Genomic DNA, 18,057 nt, shown 5'->3' with positions numbered 1-18,057 from the left:
TTGAAGTCCTGATGTATAGAGGTTCAGTAAAATACTATCGGGTAAATTCAGCGGGGGGCAGGTGGTGGGGGTGGGGGGTCCACTTGAAGTCCTGATGTATAGAGGTTCAGTAAAATACTATCGGGTAAATTCAGCGGGGGGCAGGTGGTGGGGGTGGGGGGTCCACTTGAAGTCCTGATGTATAGAGGTTCAGTAAAATACTATCGGGTAAACTCAGCGGGGGGCAGGTGGTGGGGGTGGGGGGTCCACTTGAAGTCCTGATGTATAGAGGTTCAGTAAAATACTATCGGGTAAATTCAGCGGGGGGCAGGTGGTGGGGGTGGGGGGTCCACTTGAAGTCCTGATGTATAGAGGTTCAGTAAAATACTATAGGGTAAACTCAGCGGGGGGCAGGTGGTGGGGGTGGGGGGTCCACTTGAAGTCCTGATGTATAGAGGTTCAGTAAAATACTATCGGGTAAATTCAGCGGGGGGCAGGTGGTGGGGGTGGGGGGTCCACTTGAAGTCCTGATGTATAGAGGTTCAGTAAAATACTATCGGGTAAACTCAGCGGGGGGCAGGTGGTGGGGGTGGGGGGTCCACTTGAAGTCCTGATGTATAGAGGTTCAGTAAAATACTATCGGGTAAACTCAGCGGGGGGCAGGTGGTGGGGGTGGGGGGTCCACTTGAAGTCCTGATGTATAGAGGTTCAGTAAAATACTATAGGGTAAACTCAGCGGGGGGCAGGTGGTGGGGGTGGGGGGTCCACTTGAAGTCCTGATGTATAGAGGTTCAGTAAAATACTATCGGGTAAATTCAGCGGGGGGCAGGTGGTGGGGGTGGGGGGTCCACTTGAAGTCCTGATGTATAGAGGTTCAGTAAAATACTATCGGGTAAACTCAGCGGGGGGCAGGTAGTGGAGGTGGGGGGTCCACTTGAAGTCCTGATGTATAGAGGTTCAGTAAAATACTATGGGGTAAACTCAGCGGGGGGCAGGTGGTGGGGGTGGGGGGTCCACTTGAAGTCCTGATGTATAGAGGTTCAGTAAAATACTATCGGGTAAATTCAGCGGGGGGCAGGTGGTGGGGGTGGGGGGTCCACTTGAAGTCCTGATGTATAGAGGTTCAGTAAAATACTATCGGGTAAACTCAGCGGGGGGCAGGTGGTGGGGGTGGGGGGTCCACTTGAAGTCCTGATGTATAGAGGTTCAGTAAAATACTATCGGGTAAATTCAGCGGGGGGCAGGTGGTGGGGGTGGGGGGTCCACTTGAAGTCCTGATGTATAGAGGTTCAGTAAAATACTATCGGGTAAACTCAGCGGGGGGCAGGTGGTGGGGGTGGGGGGTCCACTTGAAGTCCTGATGTATAGAGGTTCAGTAAAATACTATCGGGTAAACTCAGCGGGGGGCAGGTGGTGGGGGTGGGGGGTCCACTTGAAGTGAGCACAATTTGAAGAATCAGGACTGTTGCAGTCCTATCTCCAACCCACACTCCCTTTCAAACATTGCTCTCTATAGGAAGTGTGACAGAATGAATTTACCCTGTTTTTCAAAAAATAATTTTTAATATTTAGTGAAAATAATTGACATTTTGATGATTAGAAGTATCAGAATTATATAAACATGACAAGTATGTGTACAAATATTCTGCCAATATTTTATTTAAATATATATATTCAGGAGTAGATACATAAAGAAGTTAGTAAAAAAAAATGTAATGAGTTCTGAGATGTGGAGAGTGCTATTGAAGCCCAGTTAATTACAAATATATAAGGAATTAGATTAAAGGCCCATTTGTATTTGTTTCAGTGGGGTGTTTGCAGTGTCAGTTCCCAAAGCACTGATCTTGTGTTTCTGGCTGCAAACAAACGTAAAACCACTGAGACTCGCTAAAACTTTAAGGACATACTTGGGGAATTGGCTGCACAAACACCCACTGACAACAATATGAAAGGACCCAACACTTGAAGAAAAACAGTATTAAAGGGTCGAAAGAAATTGCATTATGAGAGATGGCTCCAGTGGGGGAACTAGTACCATGATGAGCCAAATGGCTTCCTCTGTACTGAAATGTCTTTTTTCTATGATTGCACAAAAGTATAAATATGAATTGGATAATAACTGCTTTTCTATATATGCTCACCAGGACCCCATTTGTGTCCCATTATACAAGTTAATACCCTTAATACCAATGCAGAGCAATATTTATTTCATGATGTGATTAATTCAAAGTTTTTTTTATATACAATCATTAGGAAGCCAACTGAAGGAACAGGTTGCTTTTTATCGACTAGCTACAGTGTACTACTCATACCAGCAGTATGAGATGGCTGAGAACTATTACCTGAAGGCACTATCTCTCAGCTCTCACCCATTGCAGACTGCTAAAGAAGCCACGTACTACATGAAGGTTTACTTCAGACTAGGTGACATTACGCTTCACAAACTCAAGGTGGGAAGAGAGTTTCTCTATAACTGGCTTTTCTGCACTCATTTTCTAAACTGATCAACACATAAGGAACATGCATCAAGGTTGAATCAACATTCTTAAAACCATCTAGTCTTGTCATTGTTCTCAATAAATATCCATAATTAGGCTATGTGATTTGGCATGATATGACGTCCCACAACAAATCTCATGATTTTCTACATTGACCGTGGGTAGTATGCTTTGGTGTCTGAGTGCCACTATTTTGTGTAAGTAGCCCCAAAGGCAGCGAAAATGCTGTTTTCTAAGTGTATCCCCACAATTACAAATCACATGCTGAAACGATAACATACAAACATAAGTTAACATTTTTGTCAACATATTCTGTTGACTCATTTAAGAACTATGTTAATTTGTGTTGACTAAAGTTTTGAATTTAGCAGCTGAATATCAAATAAGTCTGCCTGTATTCTTGCATCAAAGGTTGGGCCATTAAAATGTTAAGTATGAAAGGGAGTTGACATCAGGATTTACTGGGAAGACAATGCTTTTGTGTAGATATAGCCAAAGGTTTCTATTATTTTACCAAGGGAAGTTGCTTTCCCTGATTACAATATGGTAAACATAATGCAGTTCTGGCATTTTATGACCCATACTTCTCAGTGAACAAGTCTCACGAAAATGAACCAGAGACCACAGTTACATCACCATTCTATAATGACATGGCGTTCTGAATGATTAAAATAGCAGTCATCACAATAATCAGAAAGTACAGCTGTCATTAAAAAAAAAGTATAGAGGCAGGATTACCACATGATTTGTCAAATTCACAAATGAAGGAAAGGAATCATTGCAAGACAAGGAATCATAAGATCAATTGAGGGCACGCATATGAAATAAAGAGCACTCCATCCAAGATTAGAAGAATGTTTTCCTACAGATTAGTGGATGTATGGAAATGGAGTTAATGGGATATTGATTCATTTCTTAAAAGAAAGCTGTATAAATAATTGGTTAAGAATGATATTAGAAATATATTTTAGTTCTTTGATGAAGTAATGATGAGGGTAGTATATGGACTTTCAAAAGGCGTTTGATAAAGTACCACATAATAGACATGTTAGCAAAATTGAAAGGATTAAAGGGTCAGTGGCTGTGTCGATACAAAATAGGCTAAGGGACAGAAAGCAGAGAGTAGTGGTGAGTAGTTGTTTTTCAGACTGGAGTGAAGTGTGCAGTGGTATCTCCCAGGGTCGGGTTTTTATATATATATATATTTATTAATGACCTGAACTTGGGTATACAGGGCATAATTTCAAAGTTTGCAGATGACACAAAACTTGGAAATGTAGTAAACAGTGAGAAGGATAGTAACAGACTTCAAGTGGACATGGACAGACTGGTGAAACAGGCAGACATATGGCAGATGATATTTAACAGAGAAGTGCGAAGTGATTCAGTTTGGTAGAAAGAATGAGGAGAATTTTAAAGGGGACAGAGAGACCTGAGCGTGTATGTTGAGAAGACTGTTAAAAAGGCATACGGGATTTTTAGCTTTATTAATAGAGGCATATGGTCCCAATTTTAACTCCAGGCGGATTCCCCGTGTAGGCTTGAGTTAAAATTATAGTCGGGTCTGAATGATGTAATCGGGCCACAGCATGCATTTGTAAAGAAGGACCCTGTTGGCTCCGGGTGCATGTCCTTGCTGCCTGCTCAAGAGAGCAGGTTAAAATTGAAAATGTGCAATCATGCCGGCTTTCGGACAGGTAAGAGCCAGGACAATTTTAACTGTCCACCTGTCAGGTTTCTGCTGAGCAAGTAGGGTTAAAATCGGCCCCATAGAGTACAAAAGCAGGGAAATTATGCTAAACCTGTATAAAACACTAGTTAGACCCCATCTGGAGTATTGTGGGCAATTCTGGGCACTACAATTAAGGAACGTTGTCAAAGCCTTGAGAGGGTGCAGAGGAGATTTACTAGAATGGTATCAGGGATGAAAGACTTCAATTACGTGGAGAGACTGGAGAAACTGGGGTTGTTCTCCTTAGAACAGAGAAATTTAAGGGGAGATTTGATAGAGGTGTTCAAAATCATGAACGGTTTTTGATAGATTAAATAAGGAGAAACTGTTTCCAGTGGCAGAGGACACAGATTTAAGGTAATTGGCAAAAGAACCAGAGCCGACATGAGGAAACATTTTTTCACACAGTGAGTTGTTATGATCTGGAATGCACTGCCTGAAAGAGTGGTGGAAGCAGATTCAATAGTAACTTTCAAAAGGGAATTGGAGAAATACTTGAAGAGGAAAAAAATTGTAGGGTTATGGGGAAGAACAGGTGAGTGGAACTAATTGGATAGTACTTTCAAAGAGCTGGCACAGGCATGATGGACAGAATGGTCTCCTGTGCTGTATTAATCTATGATTCTATATAGAAAGGTGATCAAATACTCTACAGAACACAATTATTCCTGAGCTGCTGGCGCCATAGACATATCATCTGTAGAATGTAAGTGGTCAGGGGCGATAATGTAGATTGATATCCTGACGTTTCACTGGATTATTTTAGAAGTCAGCGAAAAATTGGAAATTTTACCCATAGTCACCTCTGGGGACCAAGTATGTTGAACAGAGGACATAATTGGGCTAATTGTGTACAGTTGGTGGAAAAGACAGACTTGATAATGGAATGGTCTTTTAAACTTACTAAAAACAAAGTATCCACCTAATATTTATATATATATATATATAAAAAGTACTGTAGATTTTAGTCTGGCATGCTACAGTAATTAGCCCATTATAGCATTTATTTAAAGTTGTATATTTGCACTGGTCTTTGGAGTAATAATGATAAATTAGAGCACTTTTAATCTTTGATTAAATGACTTCTCTACTGTAAAACCTACTTCCCTTTCACTTGGTTTCAGGATGCATACGATGCCGCTGGCTACTTTCAGATGGCTTTTGCTGCAGCTACCGAACTAGGAAACAAGCAAGATTTGTTTAACATTTGTACTAAGCTTGCCAACATTTACAAGAACTACATTGTAGATGAAGATCTGTGTTTGCAATTTGTTCGGAAAGCGAAGGCTCTTAACACTGAGCTACACAAAGGCAAAAAGGGCCCATGAACAAGCTAATGTGTAGCTACATAAAATGTCAAATGAACTCCTGCAATGCCTCCACTACCACAGCTAATTGTTGTTGGCAAGGAATTCCTGATGTCATGTTGTATCCAGATACATTTGCCTTTCTTTTACATTCAAGAACCAAGGTGAAGGCCAAAGAACCATATTACAGGACACTACCAAGGTTAAACTGAATAGGATGGTAGATAAAATAAGTCAAAAAGTGGTAACTGGGGGATGCCAAGCTTGGATTCGAAGAGTCTATGGATTAGTGGGAGGAAGGGTAGACTAAAAGAAGTAAGGAATTCACAGTTTTGAGTTTCTGGGGAATACGTACACCACAGTGATTGATTGACAGGTTCTTTTGTCCTACTCTGATAACCATAATGAACAAAATAGAAACATCTGGTAGAAACAGGACTAATGTGTCTTCAGAGTGCTCTGTGATAGTAAAAATGATTTAGAATTGCTAAATGTTTACCACATTTAGGCTGTTAGACAGCTGGAATAATTGGCCACAGTATTTTGCATTAGCATCTGGAACAATGCCAGTAATGCTGTGGACTTCAATATGTTTAGCTCATCATAAGTATTACATTTGTAAATGATTCTGAATATTATGGGTATTTAAGATACAAAGATTAAGATTGTACAGTGAGCCCGTAGAACTACTAAGTTCCTAATGGTGATGCTAACAACGGTAAATTATAATAGCTCAAAACTGCTGGTGCCACAGTATTTTTATAATGCATGTGGAAATGCATGTGAAATTTAACAACTTCCTTGTATAAAAATATGTTGGAGTTCATATAGTGTACTATTAAATCACAAATTCTTTAAAAATTTGCCATTTTAAAAATGTGTTCAAGGCAGATTTGAAGTGACACGGTGCCCATACCTCATTCCTGATGAGGTGCTATTTTATCTGCCTCTCTTTCACTTTCTCGCCTCTTCTGATTTTCTGACCAGGCTGATCCCCAAGTGGTTGCTTTTAGGCAGTTATAAATAGAACTGTTGCAAGTTGTCTCTTTTCTTGCACTCTTTCTATGGTAAGTACTGAACATTGAAAGCACTTCCCAAAAATGGTTTTCGCCTGTATATATGCTACTTTATAGCATAGCACAAGGTGGCACAATGATATTGTCTTACTCAGAATGCACTGCAGAAAAGAAAAGTATTGGATTCTCTTTTAAAGTGAGCAAATACTATTATGGAATTTGGAGTTCCCCCACACTACAAAACTTATGGGTTAGATACTTGGCTGAGAATATTGTCTGCAGCTAAGTTCTTACATTTTAACATTCTTTGAATATGATTGCTATTGCTATTTATCGTGTTTCTAATGTGCTGTATGGACCACATGGAACAGGCAGAAGATCAAAGGCTTGCTTTACATTTGCTACTATGCTGCATTATAAATGGGTGGGGCGGTGTGGTGGTGGGGAGGACTGTAAGCAGACATTTTAGAGATGTAAAAAAATCCAAATGTTTTCCAAAATAAAGATTATTGCAGAGTGAAGTATGAAGATTTAACATAAGTTAACATTTTAGCAGAATTCCTGTTATGGTACTCATTTTGCCTCATCGACCAGCTCTTGTACCCATAGAAACCGCAGACAGTTACTCTTTCTTGTTTGTTGTCAACATCAGGTGACCTTCAGTACAAACTTGAGTGTAAAAGATGAAAGTACAATTTGCAGAGAGATGAGATGATGCAAACAGTGAACAACATAGCATTTTATATTGTTTGAAATGTGATAAGTTGAATGTATCATTACCTAACAGCAATGTGAACAATGTATTTTTATATTAAAATATTTTATGTAACAAAATGGAAACTTTCTTTTATATTTTTGTATTATAAAATGGGCTAAATATTGAAATATTATTTTTAATTGATAGCACTTTTAACATGGCAGAACACAATAATGTCAGCACATATTCATAATGCCAAATATAGTTCAAAATACTTTTCTCAGTGTAAACCAATAAACTGAATAATGTTCTAAAAGACCATGGACCAGTTTGTGTCCCTAATTTTCATGAAATGTTATTTTATTTCAATTACACTACAGATACAATCTCAGAACAGTACCTGTATAGCCACTCAGCAAGGCAGACCAGAGCTACACTGGCCAGGGTACCTCTCGGATTGCACTGAGGTCAGCACAAAGAAACAAAGTGCATGAACACAACTTTGTTCGCTGTGTGGCTGTTTTTAAAATTCTAAGAGAACTTTCTCCTAACATTAAGACCTTGTAAAGTTCACAGGAGAGCCAATGAGTACTTGTAAAATGCAACTTCATACAAGGTTGGAATCACCATCCACCCAGAGTGAACAGAAAGCTGTGAGAGGCTATCTAATAGAGCTGGCCTCCTATCTCTTGCTTTAGTGAACTGGGAGGTCAAATCACTCCTGAGCTATACTGTCTATTTGGCATTGATACACATCTAAAACAACTTTGCATTAATATATAAGCGGCAGAATAACTCCACCCTAAAGTTTTTGTGAAGAGTTCCTAATTCCTATCGGTGAGCTCCATGAACATTTATCTGATTTAGTTTTAGTTCTGTATTAAAAGTTCTACATTGTACATTGTCTGTTATGGTTCATCATGGGTAAAATGAATACTGCATCTAACCATGTGCAAAGAGAATGGGAGCCGGCAGGAACTGAGTAGTGCTTGTCACTTTTTTGTAGTATCTCCTGGCTGGTCAATAATGGGCATGAGGATCGGCATTTCACGCAATGGACATTTTATGCTTACTGGATACTAAACTGATTGGGTTTTATCTAACTCTGCTTCTCTTGTGTGCTCTTGATTTCTGTATTTTGTATATAACTTCACTAGGGCTCTTTATTTATGTATATGAAACAATTTTATTGGAAATAACATACATGACATAAGAAAACTACTAGGCACTTGGTCTGAGCATTAAACAAGGCTTTAATCAACTGTTTTTCAACATGGAGATCTAGTTGTGTCCTTCACTAGTTCCTGTTAAAGAATGTCCTGCACAAGCTGGGCCCATGCCCGACTATTTATACTCTCCCTGGACAGCACCACCAGCAGGCCGCCCAGTATTATTACGTAAGTCATTTTCACATGAATGACAAGATTCATGTCAATACATATGTTACATTCCTTTTTGTTATACTGCAGTTTTATTTCAAGCACCAGTTTAATGAGGAATGCACCCTAATGGTGACTTTTTTTCTGGCCAATTAGGCTCGGTACTTAATCCACCAATACAGGTCAACAATGTGTTTTCTTGCTTATTGGATTGTATAGACCTTCCCATCACAGAAAATAGTTAAGAATTATGCCTTTCAAACAATGGGTACATAGTAAAACTTGCTCTAGCATGGTTGTGTCTCTAAACTACTGCTGCTGTGGAATCTGTGGTTTGTCTGGAAAACAATAGTAAAATACTGCAGATGCTGGAAATCTGAAATAACAACAGAAAATGCTGGAAATACTCAGCAGGCCAGGCAGCATCTGTGGAGAGAGAAACAGAGTTAACATTTCAGGTCTGGGACCCTTCATCGAAACGTTATCTCTGTTTCTCTCTCCACGGATGCTGCCTGGCCTGCTGAGTATTTCCAGCATTTTCTGTTTGTCTGGAAAATCCTGCTTTCCTGTCACTTCCCACCCCTTACAAAATTCTCATCCTCATCTTTAAATCTGTCCATAACCTGTTGTGCCATTTGAATGGCAGAAGATTGGGTGATGTGAAATTTCAGATGAATTTGGGGGAGAGGGAGGTATTCAGGTTCAAAAGGCATTATAAGAAGCACCTTAAGTGGATAAATCCATTAAGGAGAACTAATGGAATACTGGGTTTTATGGCAAGTGTTATAGAATATAAAAGTCAAGATGTAATGGTGAATCTATATAAAATCTTTAGTAAGACTAAGGTTGGAGTATTCTGTGCAGATTTGGGCTCCACTATTCAACATTCCTATAGAGAGGGTACATTGCAGATTCACTAGGATGCTGCCTGGTATGAGGAAATACAAATGTGAAGAAAGACCTGAAAAATTGGGGCTGTTTCATTAGAACAGATAATATGGGGAGGGTTTAAACTAATTTGGCAGGGTGATGGGCACCAGGATGTAGCATTAGAAAGGAGAAACAAAGGGCAGGAAGGATTGGGAGAGACAGCACTAAAACAAGAGAGTGCCAAAGGTCAGGACCAAGGTGGCAGAAGGTCTGGCATCAATGGTGGATGAAAGGTGGAGGGAGTCGGAGGTTTGAAGAGTGCAAGAGGGGACACAATGCTGGAGGAAATTACAGAGTTAAAGTTACACAGAAATTGCAACATAGGTACAGGCTGTTCAGCCCAACCAGTCCATCACATGAGCAACAGTCCTAATCCCATGTGCCCACTCTGTTTGCATTTCCCTTTATTCCCCTTTCCTTCAAACACCTATCTAACCTATTTTTAACAGTTGACATGGTCTCTTCTTCAATTGCTAACTCCAGTAGTGCATTCCACAGCCTCACAAACTTTGGTGTAAAAACATGTTTCTCCTGCTCGCTGTCCTGAATCTCTTACATTTAATCTTCATTCTAAACCCTTTAAATCACTGGAAACATTCTGTTTCTATCTACCCTGCTCTATCCCTTCAGAATTTTAAACATCTCTATCAAATCACACCATAATCATAGAATCATAGAATGGTTACAGCATGGAAGAAGGCCATTTGGCCCACTTTCCCTGTAGCCCTGCAAATGTTTTTCTTTCAGGTACTTATCCAACTCCCTTTTGAAAGCTGTGATTGAGTCTGCCTCCACCACTCTTTCAGGCAGTGAATTCCAGATCCTAACCACACGCTGAGTAAAAATGTTTTTTCTTATATGTCTCATTTGGTTCTTTTACCAATCACCTTAAATCTGTGTCCTCTGGCTCTCGACCCTTCTGCCAATGGGAACAGTTTCTCTCTATCTACTCTGTCCAGACCCCTCATGATTTTGAACACCTCTATCAAATCTCCTCTCAACCTTCTCTGCTCTAAGGAGAACAACCCCAGCTTCTCCAGTCTATTAACGTAACTGAAGTCCCTCATCCCTGGAACCATTCTTGTAAATCTTTTCTGCACCCTCTCTGAAGCCGTCACATCCCTCCTAAGGTGAGTTGCCCAGAATTGGACACAATACTCCAGTTGAGGCTGAACCAGTGTGTTTTATAAAGGTTCATCATAACTTCCTTGCTTTTGTACTCTAAACCTCTATTGAAGCCCAGGATCCCGTATGCTTTTTTAACTGCTTTCTCAACCTGCCCTGCCACCTTCAACAATTTGTGATGCCAGCTGCTGCTCAAGCTCCGAAGTCTGGAGCTTGAGCTCCTCCAGTTGACGACACTTCCTGCACATGTGGTTGTCCAGGACACGGGAAGCGTCCTGGAGTCCCCACATTGTACAAGATGTGCATTCCACGGGACCGAGGTGTCTTGTCATGTCTCTACTTAATAGATATTAAGTAACTTAACAGAAATAAACTTCAGACTCAAAAAAAAATCACCAATTGCTCACCAATCAGCTCCTTCCCTTGTGCTGATGTCGCTTACATCACTCCCTGACACTTGCGCTCCCTCCGGGCTCTTCGTCCTACCTTTATCTGCGGCCGCTCCTCTCGCTCTCCCACAGGTCCGCTCTCATGCCTATTAACTTAGAGACCTTGGGCTCTGTGGCTCCACTCCTCCAAGGATGTCTTGCTGCAGTTGTACAGGGCCTTGGTGAGACCACATCTTGAGTATTGTGTGCAGTTTTGGTCGCCTTATCTGAGGAAGGATGTTCTTGCCATGGAAGGAGTTCAGCGAAAATTCACCAGGCTGATACCTGGGATGGCAGGAAGGACGTATGAGGAGAGATTGGGTCGATTGGGCTTATACTCGCTGGAGTTTAGAAGAATGAGAGGGGATCTCATTGAAACTTATAAAATTCTGACAGGACTGGACAGACTAGATGCAGGAAGGATGTTCCCGATGGTCGGGGAGTCCAGAACCAGGGGTCACAGTCTAAGACCCCACTAGCAAACATCAAGCCATTGTTTCCAAGTGTGTCACTGACCTCATCTCCTCTGGAGATCTTCCCTCCATGGCCGCCAACCTCATAGTCCCCCAACCCCGCACAGCCCGCTTCTACCTCTTTCCCAAGGTCCACAAACAGGACTGCCCTGGTAGACCCATCGTTTCAGCCTGTTCTTGCCCCACAGAACTTATCTCTTCCTATCTCGACTCTATTTTTTCTCCCCTTGTCCAGTCTCTTCCCACCTACATTCGCGACTCTTCCGACGCCCTCCATCACTTTAACAGTTTCCAGTTTCCTGGCCCCAACCGTCTCCTCTTCACTATGGACGTCCAATCCCTCTACACCTCCATCCCCCACCAGGACGGCCTTCGGGCGCTCTGTTTCTTCCTTGAACAGAGGCCCAACCAGTCCCCATCCACCACCACCCTCCTCCACCTGGCTGAACTTGTTCTCACATTGAACAACTTCTCCTTTGACTCCACTCACTTCCTCCAAATTAAAGGTGTTGCTATGGGAACCCGCATGGGCCCTAGCTATGCCTGCCTGTTCATGGGACATGTGGAACATTCTTTGTTCCAGTCCTACTCAGGTCCCCTCCCTCACCTCTTTTTCTGGTACATCGATGACTGTATTGGTGCCGTTTCCTGCTCTCGCCTTGAACTGGATAAGTTCATTCACTTTACTTCCAATTTCCACCCTGCCCTCACCTTCACATGGTCCATCTCCGACTCTTCCCTTCCCTTCCTTGACTTCTCCGTCTCCATTTCTGGCGATCAGCTTTCAACAAACATCCACTACAAGCCCACCGACTCCCACAGCTACCTGGACTACACTTCCTCCCACCCCGCTTCCTGTAAGGACTCTATTCCATTCTCCCAGTTTCTCCATCTCTGCCGCGTCTGTTCTGACGATGCCACCTTCCATACTAGTGCTTCTGACATGTCTTCCTTTTTCCTCAACCGAGGATTCCCCTCTACCGTGGTTGACACGGCCCTTGACCGTGTCCGTTCTATCTCCCGCACTTCTGCTCTCACCCCTGCCCCTCCCTCCCAGAACCATGATAGGGTTCCCTTGCCCTCACCTTTCACCCCACCAGCCTCCACATTCAACGGATCATCCTCCGCCATTTCCGCCACCTCCAACGTGATCCCACCACCAAACACAACTTCCCCTCACCTCCCCTTTCAGCATTCCGAAGGGACCGCTCCCTCCGCGACACCCTGGTCCACTCCTCAATCACCCCCAACAGCCCTGCTCCTTCACCTGGCACCTTCCCGTGCAAGTGCAGGAGATGCAACACATGCCTTTTTACCTCCTCCCTTCCCACTGTCCAGGGCCCCATAAACCCCTTCGAGGTGAAACAGCGATTTACTTGTACTTCTTGCAATTTAATATACTGTATTCGCTGCTCACGATGCGGTCACCTCTACATTGGGGAGACCAAATGCAGATTGGGCGACAGCTTTGCGGAACACCTCCGTTCAGTCCGTACGGATGACCCTGAGCTTCCGGTCGCCTGTCACTTTAATTCACCGTTTCACTCGCACTCTGATCTCTCTGTCCTTGGGCTATTGCATTGTTCCAATGAAGCTCAACGTAAGCTCGAGGAACAGTACCTCATCTTTCGATTGGGCACTTTGCAGCCTGCCGGACTCAACATTGAGTTCAATAATTTCAGATAATTATCCCTGCCCCCATTTTCCATGCAGTATGATTTTTGCAATTCCCATTTGCAACATTTTATCTTTCCTGCCTCTTACAAAAGTACAGGATGTGCTTTCTACTCCTTCCTCCCCTCCTAACCCCCCCACCCCTGTCTCTGCACCTGCTTAATATCTGTTACATTTCCAGCTTTTTCCAGTTCTGATGAAGGGTCCCAGACCTGAAACGTTAACTCTGTTTCTCTCTCCACGGATGCTGCCTGGCCTGCTGAGTATTTCCAGCATTTTCTGTTGTTATGTCACAGTCTAAGGATAAGGGGTAAGCCATTTAGGACAGAAATGAGGAGGAATTTCTTCACCCAGAGAGTGGTGAACCTGTGGAATTCTCTACCACAGAAGGCAGTAGAAGCCAATTCATTAAATATATTCAAGAAGGAGTTGGATATATTTCTTAAGGCTAAAGGGATCCAAGGGTATGGGGAGAAAGCAGGGACCGGGTACTGAAATTGGATGATCAGCCATGATCTCATTGAATGGCAGAGCAGGCTCGAGGGGCCGAATGGCCTACTCCTGCTCCTATCTTCTATGTTTCTATGTTTCCTTTTCAGTCAGATGTCTCCACCGCCTTCCTCCTCTCCACCAAATTCCTGCACTCACAAAATTCCTCCAGCCTGCTTGCAATTCACTCCGTTTGCGATCTCCCAGCTCTGTCTCCAAGCTCTGGTTATATACCTCTCCCAGAATGGGGAGTATTGGGGGTTGCAATGTGCCTAAATAGGACAGACTCAATGAACTAGTAGGTCTTTTTTGTATGTTTGTTTGTGCTGAAGGAGTGCTGTATTGTTGGAGGGGCTATCTTTCATGAGATGTTAAATCAAGATCCTCATCTGCCTGTTCAGGTGGACATAAAAGATGCCATGTCACTATTTGCAGGCTCTTGTTAACAGGTTTTCCTGCAACCTTTCAACAGTAATTCATGGGCTGTGAACTGCTGCTCTGGGAACTCAAGGGTGTGAAAGGTGCTATTATATCTCTTCCACCTCCTCCTCCTCCTCAATATTAGTTTTCATCCCTTAAGTTCTGGGCAGCAACCAAACTCCAAAGCAAAAAAAACTGCAGATTCTGGATATCTGATAAAAACAGAAAATGTCAGTTAGCATCTGTGGACAGAATAGACAAGTTAATGTTTCAGATTCTGATGAAGGGTCGACAGATGATGACTGACCTCCTGAAGATTACAGTGTTTTCTGGGGTTTTTTGCCACAATTTGAAAATGAATTTTTTCAGAATTCATGGGTTCCAATCCCACTGAAGGCCGCTGCCTTCTATTCTTTTTGAGGTTGGTGAATAAGTATTCTGTAATATGGGAACGAAGCAGGGGCCCTGGGGACCTTTGAATAAAGACAGGCCATATTACAATGGAAACTATCAACCAGCGCGAATGGCTCAAAAAAAGGTCGTTACAAACTGAGATGAGGATTGTACTAAAACGATCAAACTCTTGCAATTCCTTACTCCACCCTTCAATTTAGCCAGAGTCTATTGAGCCACAGAACTAAACTGTGTCTTGCTGTAAATTCAATTCTTCATTCTCATCAGCGCATCAGTAGTTTTGATTAGCTGTCACTTTATTTGGGAATAGGTGAAACAACTCAAATTTATTCATAGCTCGACTGCAATATGTACCGTACAAATTAGAACTTCAGTGCAATTTCTTATACTTTGTTGTATAGCTGTGCCCTCTTTTTAGCCACTAGAGGGCGATAATACAACACCGCTGTTCAGCTTGACCCTACACTACTTTGTAATGTGTTTGACATTGGCCCAGAAATTCGGGTCGGAGGCTTCCCGCGTGTGCAAGCCCCTGACCTGCACTTACCTAGCACGCCGGCCGTTGTGCTGTGGGCCCGTGTGGGATTCCGATCCCGGGCCTGCTCCAACTGCTGGCGCACAGTGCTTGCGTATCCCAGGGGCGCAGTTAGTTCGAAGCGTCCCCTGGGATCACGTGGGCCATGGAGAGCCAATGGCAGCAGGGAACCTGTATTCATAGATTTGACAGGAAGACCTGTCAAATCTATGAATACAATTCAGCCCCAAAACATAACTAAAACTTCAAATAATTTTTTTTTTAAATCACATTTTTAAAATAACTATAAATTACATAAAATAATTATTTTAAACAAATCAAATTTTTGAAAAAATTAATTACAGTTTCTAACGGGGCTAAAAATAAACGTACCTTTCTTTAAAGTATTTAAAAATAATATACCTGTGGGAAAAATGTTTTAATTTTACTTAATTCACCACTTACCTTGTTAAAAGCAGGCCTTGCGACTGCTTTTTAAAAGCGTAGCTCTTGGAGATTTACCCTCCCGGAGAAACCTGCAAAAAAAACGGAAGTTCCAGGCGTACGCGCTGCCTCTCCGGCACACGTGTTCGACCTGTGAACCCCTTCCTTTAAGGGACCGGAAGTTCCAGTTTCCCGCGCATGCGCAGTGCATGCACGAAACCAGCACTTTTGTTGGGCCTACGCATGAGTACCCAGCGCGTACTCACCCATGGGGACCCGAATTTCTGGATTATCTTGTGTTTACTTTGCAATTCTTGAAATAGTTTTGGGAGAGTCTTTATTGATGCTTGCCAGCTTCATGTGCTCTGCATTTACAGAGGGCCATGCAGATGAGAAAATCTATAAAACACAAAATACTGCAAATGCTATAAATCTGAATTTAAAAACAGAACATGCTGGAAACACTCCACAGTTCAGGCAGCACTTGTGGAGAGAGAAGTTAGGGTTAACATTTCTGGTTGATGACCTTGAGTCAGAACTAGTAGATGTTACCGGTAGAACAGTTTATGAGGAGGAACAGAGCGAGGAAAAAGGAACAAAAAAAAGGTGTCTGATTAGATGGAGGACAGGAGATGATTAAATGGCAGAAATGATGATGGTGCAAGGCAAAAGGTGGTGATAATGAGAGAAATTAGGGAAACAAAAGATGTATATCAAGGATGTGTGACTGGTTACAGCAGAATAGCACAGGGGGAGGGAAGCATGGGAAATCTGGAGGAACCGAGAAGGCTCCCGTGGCCCAGGAATATGGTGAAAGATAAAGGCAGGTAGATCCCGGGTGCGGACTCTCCCACTGAGCGTGTACTGATGGGGATCCCCATCCCAAGCACCAACTATATCTCCCCCATTCTCAATAGCTCTGGTGTACCCATCTAACATTACCAGCACCCACTGTCAAAACGGAAATGGGTGCTAACTAAGCACAGACCAGGGACTGAATCTTGGGATCTTGCTTGTTTTTGTGGCTCCGTATAAGACTGGTTAGTATATTTGAATTTATTTTAAATTATTAAAGGTACGAAAGCTCAGCAAACAGGAAGGCATATCTCAAACACAAAGTATCGATTAACCTTCCACTGGTTGGAGTCATACACTCCAACATAATTGTTCCTTGGAGCTATAACTATCTGATTCTCACTAGATTTTCAGTTTCCTTTTTGATTGATGTATTAATAAAGTAAGAAACCTACAATTAATGAATGTTAGAAACCAGAGAGTAGATTAAATTCTTTCTCTTCATTGGATAAATGACAGCATTGACAGGACATCATTTCTTTCCAGGAGCTGCTTGCACCATAGCATATAATTATATAAAGAAATAAATGTGCATCTAACATGATCTTTAAAGTCAGCTAGTTGCTTTGTTATATTCTGTGAGATGTCTGCAACATTAAGGTACATTTTGACCATGCTTTGCCATTTCCCTCATCTGCACAATATGAACGACTTGGCCTCCACCTTCTCCTGTTCTTCTAACCCCAGTAACAAACATTGGGCCGGATATTCCAATCCCTACGGGTGGGTACGCGCTGCGTACTCACCCGTAGGGACGTCGGAAATGCCGGTTTCAGGCATGCACTGCGCATGCGCTGGAAACCGACATTTCCGATCTGTCAAGAAAGCTCTTGACAGATCCTCTGGCTGCCCGGGAGAAGGGCCTCCGCAGGCGGATAGTTCCGCTTTTTGGAGACCCTCCGCCCGCAGAAAACCCTTACAATTCTTATGCTTGGTAAAAGCAGGCATAAGGCCTGCTTTTACTAGGATAAGAGTAGAAAAAAAGTTTTAAAAAATGATTTTTTTCACTAATTTATCATTTAAAAATACTTTAAAAAAGGTAAGTTTATTTTAGCCCCGTAAAATACTTTAATTATTTTTTCCAAAATTATTGTAATTTCAAGTCATTTAAAAAATGTGATTTTTTGTTTTAATTTATTTAAAGTTTTACTATGTTTTGGGGTGATTTCCATTCATATATTTGACGGGTCTTCCTGTCAAGTGTATGAAAGGAGATTCCCTTCTGTGATTGGCTCCCCATGACCCACGTGATCCCAGGAATGCTGTGAACTGCCTGCGTCTCTGGGATACTTGGGCCCTGCGCACTTGGAGTTTGGAGAGGCCCAGCATCGGAACTGTGCGCGCCCCGGGAGCCCTCAGGTAAGGACGCAGATTTTTCCAGATCGCAGTCCTCCGCCCGCGGGAGGCCTGCGATCAGAAAATACGGGCCATTATATTGCTAACTGAATTGTGCAGATGTTTCCAAGGATAAAGGCATCTAAAATAAGTTTGCCCTTTCATAATTGAATTGATTAGTACATGGCCCAAATTAAGGCACATTCAATAGTTTCATCGAAAAGGATTTTCCATGTAACTAGTTTTCAAAGGTAGATTCTTTGATGGGGAGGAGGGTGCCTTAATGGATTCAGAATTAGGATAGAATTCTAAATAATACAATGCTAAATTTACTTTGCACTGTTGCTG

At 42.3% G+C, this 18,057-nt stretch overlaps 1 protein-coding gene across 2 annotated transcripts in view; it reads left to right on the top strand.

Moving 5' to 3' along the window:
• Nucleotides 1-7,548, top strand: part of sh3tc2 (SH3 domain and tetratricopeptide repeats 2) — a 148,190-nt gene extending 140,642 nt beyond the window's left edge. For both annotated transcript variants that reach the window (XM_085995348.1, XM_085995347.1), the window contains 2 exons: nucleotides 2,233-2,429; nucleotides 5,334-7,548. In XM_085995348.1, the coding sequence (XP_085851474.1) occupies nucleotides 2,233-2,429; nucleotides 5,334-5,537 (401 nt within the window). In that variant the 3' untranslated portion in view covers nucleotides 5,538-7,548. The remainder of the gene's footprint in view (nucleotides 1-2,232; nucleotides 2,430-5,333) is intronic.
• The last annotated feature ends 10,509 nt before the right edge of the window (nucleotides 7,549-18,057 follow it).

Source organism: Somniosus microcephalus, chromosome 8, assembly GCF_052327205.1.
Source record: "Somniosus microcephalus isolate GS21.2 chromosome 8, FLI_Smic_1.0, whole genome shotgun sequence".
NCBI lineage: Eukaryota > Metazoa > Chordata > Chondrichthyes > Squaliformes > Somniosidae > Somniosus > Somniosus microcephalus.
This window is presented reverse-complemented; position numbering and strand designations above follow the sequence as displayed.